Source organism: Panthera uncia, chromosome D1 (genome assembly GCF_023721935.1).
Source record: "Panthera uncia isolate 11264 chromosome D1, Puncia_PCG_1.0, whole genome shotgun sequence".
In the NCBI taxonomy this organism is placed as follows: Eukaryota; Metazoa; Chordata; class Mammalia; order Carnivora; family Felidae; genus Panthera; species Panthera uncia.
This window is the reverse complement of record NC_064808.1, coordinates 4,302,454-4,309,385: the sequence shown is the minus strand read 5'-3', so window position 1 is coordinate 4,309,385 and position 6,932 is coordinate 4,302,454. Positions and strand designations below refer to the sequence as shown.

The 6,932-nt window shown below is 64.7% G+C and overlaps 1 protein-coding gene across 1 annotated transcript in view; it reads right to left on the bottom strand.

Annotated features, from left to right (window-relative positions):
• The window catches only part of CLCF1 (cardiotrophin like cytokine factor 1), a 10,221-nt gene extending 7,786 nt beyond the window's left edge, over positions 1-2,435 (bottom strand). Inside the window, exon 1 of the mRNA XM_049642566.1 lies at positions 1,620-2,435. Within this exon, the coding sequence (XP_049498523.1) occupies positions 1,620-2,010 (391 nt within the window). The 5' untranslated portion in view covers positions 2,011-2,435. The remainder of the gene's footprint in view (positions 1-1,619) is intronic.
• Positions 2,436-6,932: the final 4,497 nt, after the last annotated feature.

Here is a 6,932-nt window from a genome sequence, read left to right as displayed (position 1 = left end):
GGGTGCCAGAGCCAAACTGTGGCATGGGGGGTGGGGTGGGGGGTGTCCGGTCTCTCAGAGGAATGCATCCCTGTGTCCCCAGCGAAGGGCAGTGTGTGCTCCAAGCCGGAAAGGGGGTCTGTGGGGATTGTGAAAGCCGGGAGATGTCAGCTGGTCAAGGTCAGGATCAGAGAGTGCCTGACAGAGGTGTGGGTCCGGCGTCCTCACCCACAACCTTTCTCCAAGGCTGGGGACTTCCAGCTTCCCCTCCCGTCCCCGGCAGCTCCCTCCTACCCCAGCGGGGAGGGCCGGGCCGGGCACCGGACGAAACCGGGACGGGGTCCTCTGGGACTGGGGGTCTTGGGGGAGGGCTTCTGGAGCGCCGTGTGGAGTAACTGGGAAGGAAGGTGGAAAGAGATGGGGCTCTGGCCAGGCGGGGGGAACCCGGGGTTCCCCCCGAGGGGCTCGGCCCGAGAACTCGGCGGCGGCGGCCGCTCGCTGGCCCTCCCCCTCGGCGGTGACCTCTCGCTCCCGGCCCCCTCCCCGCGGCGGCGGCGCCTTCCCCCTGTGTGGCCCCGGCGCCCCCGGCCCCGCCCCCGGCCCGCTCCCGCCCGGTCGCTCCCTTCCCGGCGGCGGGGGCGGGGGCGGGGTCCGGGGCGCCGGGCTTCGGGCTCGGCCGGGCCGCTGCCCTTTCCCGCGCGTCAACTCCCCGCCCTGCCCGTCCGCCCTCCCGCGGGCCGCCGGGGCCGAGCGGCCGCCGCCGCCGCCGCCGCCGCTCCCCGGCCGGTGACGGGCTTTCTCCTGCCCGGTCCGGCCGGGCTGCGCCCGTCCCCCGCACTAATCACTCCCAGGCCACGGCGGGCCGGGCCGGGGTGGGGGGGGGGGGGCCCGCTGCCCCCCCCCCCCCCCCCCCCCCCCCCCCCCCCCGGGCCCTACCTGCCGCCGGCTCCCCGGCCGCGGGCAGCATGGTGGGCTCCGGCCGCGCAGCGCGCAGCGAGGAAGCCGCGAGTCCCGCAGCCCGGCCCGGCCCAACCAGGCTCGGCTCTGCCCTCCGCCCTCCTCTCTCCTCTCGCCCGCCCTCCTTCCCGCCCTCCCCTCCCCGGCGGGCCGGGGAGGGAGCGCGGCGGGCCCGAGGTGTCGGCCTCCCCTCGCCTCCCGCCGGCCCGGGCTCGGGCTCCCCGCCCTTCTCCCCTCTTCCTCCCCGGCCCCCTCCTCCCCGCGCGCCGCGTCTCCCTCCCGCAGCCCCGCTCCCCGCCTGGGACTCGCTCTCCCCGACTTTTCGCGCGGGGCTCTTTCCGCCGAGATTCCCGGCACCCCGCCTCGCTGGGGCTCCAGGTTGCCGGCTCCCGGGGTCAGCGGGTCGCGCGGGCTCCCGCCGCGCTCCCGGCCACCTCCTGGCCCCGGCGAGCGGACTTCAGGAATGCCGCGTCCCCGCCCGGCCCCTCTCGAGGGCGCCCGGCCGTGCCTCTCCCCCCCCCCCCCCCCCCCCCCCCCCCCCCAGCCCGAGCCCTGCTGGCGGGGGTAGCTGCCGGCTCCCCCGCCCGGCCCCGGCTCGGGGCTCCCGGGGGGAAGCACGGGAACCGGATCTCGCGGCTCCCGGGCGGGGGCGGGGGCCGGGGCCTCGGACGCCAGGCTCCTACCTGCTCGGAGGTCCATGGGGCTGGGGGCCGGGCCGGCCGGGCGCGGCTCCTCTCCCGGAGGCTGGCGGAGTGGGAGGGCGAGCCGCGGCTCCGGCGAAGCTTTAATAATCCCATCCGCCAGGCCCACTCGCAGGTTTTTTTCGCTCGGTTTCGGATTTTTTTTTTTTTTCGGTGTGGGACATTCTGCAAACTTTTTTTTTTTTTTTCTGACGTGTAAAGCTGTAACCACAAATTGTAGCGGCCCTCCCCGGGGTGGGGGGAGGAGGGGGGAGGAGGGAAGGGAGGGCTTCTGGGGCTCCTCTCCCTCCCACAACACCGAGGGGGGGTGAGGTGAGGCGAGGCTGCGGCGGTACCACCCTGGGCCTCCTGGGGGAGGGGGCGGGGAGGGCATCAGTCCGCCGGCAGACTCCCCGAGCCGGGGGGAGCGGGCCGCCCTCTCCTTTTCTTCTCCGACGGCGTCGACCTGGGGTGCGGGGTCCCTGCTCTCACCCTACCTCGGACTCCTCATCTCTAACCTTCCCTCTCCTCCCCCTCCCCCTGAGTAAATGCAATGACACATTCTCCCAAATGCCAGCGAGCTGGCCTCGTAGCAAGTGATGGTGTTTTTCCTGCTGCCCTTTGTCTGGGCTGACCGCCCCCCTGGCCTATTGTCCCGCCGCCAGTCCCATTTCCAAAAGCTGGGGCTGAGTGAGGCGCTGGGGTTGGGGCAGGTGACTAACGGCCTCACAATGCCCCCCGGGGCGGGGGGAGGGAGAGGGCACCCCAGGCCCACTGCCCAGCTCGGAGGAGAGTAGAGGGCCCTTGGCCGAGGGTTTTTCTCTCAGGTTCACTAGATTCTTCGTTCTTCCCAGCGGCCGGGAGAGCGCACAGGGGTGGGGGAATTGTAGTTCATTAATCAGCACGAGGCACCGGACCAGTTTCAACACCAGAGGCTGCATGGGTGACTCAGCGGGAATGCTCCCATTCAAGGCGATGGACAGACCCAGAGTCCCCATTTGTGAAACGCTTCCCCATAAAGACTTTTGGCTTTCTCTCGCCTTCGGGGTTTGGGGTTGTTGGTGTTGTGGAGTGCGCTCCCTCCTTCCTTCCCCAGGCCTGGGTTGGGACTTGCTTTGTGGGATACCTGGGGGACCCTTAAGCCTAGACCCTCTCAGGAGGGTCTCCTTCCTGCCCCCTTCCTCCCCCCGCCCCCCTCCCCCGACGGAGAGCTGCCAGGGAGAGTGCAGAGGAAACAGCTCTCCCCGTCTGGGGCTTCCAGACATCTCCTTTTGGTGACTTCTTGGGGGACAGTCATTTGGTCCCCAAGGCTTGAGTACTCTAGATCCAGACCACCAATTAAACCATTTGGTAATAAGTTGCTTCTGTCCTTTATTTGTTTTCTCAAAGTGGGAGAGGTGGTGGTGGGCCAACCCTGGAAGGTGATTCCTCCCCGCGCCCCCCAACAGCATCAGATTTTTCAGTCCACGACTCCTGCCCCGTGTCCCTGTCCCTGAAGAAAGGAGGGTGCCCCGCCAGCCCTGCCACAGCCCCTCCAGCCTGCGGGTCAGAGCAGGCGGCATGGTCAGGACCAGTGCTAGGTTCCCAGGGCAGCTCTTCCCTTTTCTGCACTGTGTGGACTGAGGTGGGGGGGTGGGGGGGTGGGGAAGAAGTTTGTTTTCAATTACCTCACTGGAGTGGGACAGACTTTGTTGTTGGGTTGTTTTTTTTTTTTTTTTTTTTTTTCCTCCTTTTTTTTTTCTTTCTAAACAAGGAGAAAAAGAGCTGGGAAAGGGGGGCTGGCTGGGGGTTGGGGGCAGGGGGCTTTCCGGGGCATCAGTAGCAGCTTTCAGGAAACCTGTCTTGGGGGGGTGTCCTTCTGAAAAGTGCTCAGGGCCTCCCTCTTCCCCCCACCCTCCCCCCCCACCTCAGCCAGAACTCTGCAGTTTCAATGACATTCTTGGCGGGTGAGCCCTGAGATCTTTTGATGCCCACGCCAAGGTCAAGAAGGCAGATGTCCAGTGGGTGACTGGCACTGAGGCCAGCCATGAGGTCCTCAAGCAGCCTCCCTTTCAGAAGGAGGGAGCCACGAACGGTGGGGAAGTGGGGCGTGCAATTCGTCCTCCCCTCGTTTGTAGCCTGCTCCTTGTGGAGAGTGTCTGCACAGACAATGTGGTTTGGATTTGGCTGAGCCCCCTCAGCACCTTATAAAGCACCTTGCTGAGTCAGGGAGAAAGCAGCCCCCACTGGGGAGAGGAGGAGGGGGCCGGGAGAGAAAGGGAAAAGAGGGAGAGGGGAGCTGAAGGAGGGAGGTGGGGGGCTGAGAGAAGGGAAGGGCAGAAAAGTAAATGGGTGGGAGTAGGAAGGAGGGAGGAGGCAGGAGCCCAGGGAGGAAGAGGAACAGACTGCAGTGGAAGGGGAGCACCCCCCCATCCCACCACACGCCCAGCAAATACTCGCCTCGGGAGGCCAGAAAACATTGCTCTGCAGTAGCTGAGGGCCTGTGGCCCTGAAATGGGGACCCAGGCCAAGGGGGGGCAGGGACAACTGGCTTTACACACAGCCACCCCCCCACACCCACCCAGCTTGTTATGGTGACACTGCACGCTGGAGAAGTCGCCTTCTCCCTCTGCCTCTTGTCTAGACTTGCATCCCTGCCCTCTCCCCTCAACCAGGGGGTGGCCAAGCCCCCCCCCCCATCTTCCCCACTGCCAAGGGGAAAATCAGCTCCATCTCCAAGCTGCCAGTGCCCCTCTGCCGTGTCTGGGCAAAGGCAGGAGGCTGGGAGCTGCCAGGTGGGTTGGGGTGGGGGCTGGAATAAAGACCTTGCCTTTCTGCTGCCAAATCCTAAATAGGGTGGGCTGTGGGAATTGGGGGAGAGAAGGAAGAAAGGAGAGGCAGAGCGTGATAGCTCCCCCTCCAGGATTTCTGTGGCGTGGGGGCACAGGGGGCTGCCCTCTGTTTTCCAGTTGGGGCTGTCAACTTCCCACTCCCCTGTGGCTCTCAGACGGGATTCTTGTTCTGGGATTGCCGGTGAGGGCAGGGCAGAGGTTACAGGAGACTCCTGCCCCCTGAGCCCCAGAGCCATCTGTCTTGGTACATGGTGTGCAAGAAGTTTCCGAAACCCTGCTGGGTGCTAGGCGCTACGGAGACAGAAGAGGGAAGGAAAACCCACCCCTGCCTTTGAGAATTTCATGGTCTGGTGACAAGGGGCACTCATTTACACTGAGAGATCAGAGGATGGAAAGGGCAGGAGAGCTCTGGGAGGAGGTGGAGCTTCAGGGTGGGAAATACAGCTGGAGCCACAGGAAGATGCACCGAGGGAGCACTGGCCCTGGCCCACGGGGCTCCCTGCTCTGCGGAGAGTCAAGCAGGGAGTCAGGACGAGGGGCTTCCAACTGGCCAGCGGCATGGCCTCTCGTGGAATGGGGTATGACCCCTTGTGCCCTCCTCCCCAACAGGATGGTGGGAGATCGGGGAGCTCATGAGGAGGACACTGCTTTGCTGCCTCTCTGGCCTTCCAGTCTCCAGGCCTTATCCACAGGGAGTGGCAGGCCAGACCCCAAGGGATGTGGCTGGGAGGGGGGCGGGTCTGGCACCGGGCGACGCTTCAGCTGCCCTCCAAGGGGGTGGGGTGAGTCAGTTTGGGCTCAGGGACAGGCTAGACCTCTCCCTCTCACCTTCCCTCCCTACTCCCATAGCTGGTACCCCCAGGAAAGGCATTCCAGAAGCCCCCCAAATCCCATGTCCCACACAGCTGCAGAAAATTGGCACTGAAGGGGTCCTGGGCCCCAAGGATGTCGTGGATTCCTGAACTAGGGAAGCCTCTGATCCAGTCCCCTCCTGATGGGTCGGCAGGAATGAGAGCGTTGGCGAAGCCCACAGAGGGAAGTGAGGACACTCACTAATTCATTCATGTGTTGACCAAACATGTCCTGAGTACACAGACAGGAGCCCCACGGGGCCATGGGGATGAGGGGTGGAGGCTGACCTGTGTGCTGGCAGGAGAGGCAGGGGCCTGCCAGTGCCTGCTGCAATGCCTGGCATTTCTTGGTGACACTTTTACTCCTTTTAGGACTCTAAGGCTTAACTAATGACAATAGTTTAAACATACTGAGCTCTCACCACGTGTTGGGTCCTGTGCTAAGGTTTTTCGTGGACGAGACCATTTGATTCTTGCTGTAACCCCAGAAAACAGGAGCTGTGATTTACCCATTTTGTATGTGAGGTCCCTGAGGCTTGGAAAGATGAAGTCACTTGTCTCAGGTCACACAAGTGGCGGAACCAGGACTGGAACCCAGCACTGTCTGCCCTTTGAATTACACCATTCAGATGCCAACATGGGGCACGCTGAGAGGGGAAGGGGCTGGGTGCTGGGAGCGGGCTCCAGAGGCACCAGGACTAGCCAGCGCCCCCTGGCTATGAGGTTATCTAAGCTGGGGCCAGCCTGCCGCTACGGGACACTAAGATGTCCCTTTGGACAGAAAGAGAATCTCCCTGTGCCTGGAGCGGGGGACCTGGGCCCTCCTGCTCTCTGCCCACTGCTGACGTGGACTGTGTGGCACGTGGGGGCAGGCACCTGACCTGGACCCTCCCGGGCTGGCGAGAGTCAGCCCCCTGAAAAGCGCTCCAGTCCCCTCAGCTAGAATTGTAGATTCCAGGAGCAGGCGAGTGGGTTTGAATCACGGAATGAGGACCGAACTGCGTGTTAGGTCCCCACCCACCCACAGCCAGGGAGAGGGCTTCCCTGGGCTTCCGAGGGCCCTACTATTTAGCCTGCAAAGTGAGGGCCAGGTAGGCTCAGAGGCTCTGCCTGGGCTGCCGGGGGCTCCCCCGGATCCGCATCCCTGACGGGAGGCCTCCTCTCCATCACCTGGCGCACGCGCCACTGGCTGCAGGCCTGGGGGCCACCAGCAGGGCTGTGCACTTTCCCTTTCCCTCCAGTGGGCACGAGCCCAGAGGGCCCTGCCTCACCCTGCGCTGGCGGTGATGTCAGCGGAAACCCCAGGGTGCTGAGGACCTCCTCCTACCTCAGCCATGGCCCTACCCTGCCCTGCATCCTGCACCCACACCTGGACGGGCTCAGCCTCCCAGAGGACACCGCGCCCACCTGCCCCCCGCTTCCCCGTGAAGCTGAGGGGAACCGGGCCCTGCTGCCTGCCTCTCCCCTGCCCGACCTAGGCTTCGTCTCCCCATCTGCAAGGATGTCTGGGTGATGAGTGGGTACCGGAAGGCAGGGGCAAAAGGGGTAGCCCCAGATGCTCAACTCCTCCCTTGCCTGCCAGGAGCTTTCCCCGCCATCCTCCCAGGATGTTCCATTGCCCTGGCCAACCCATG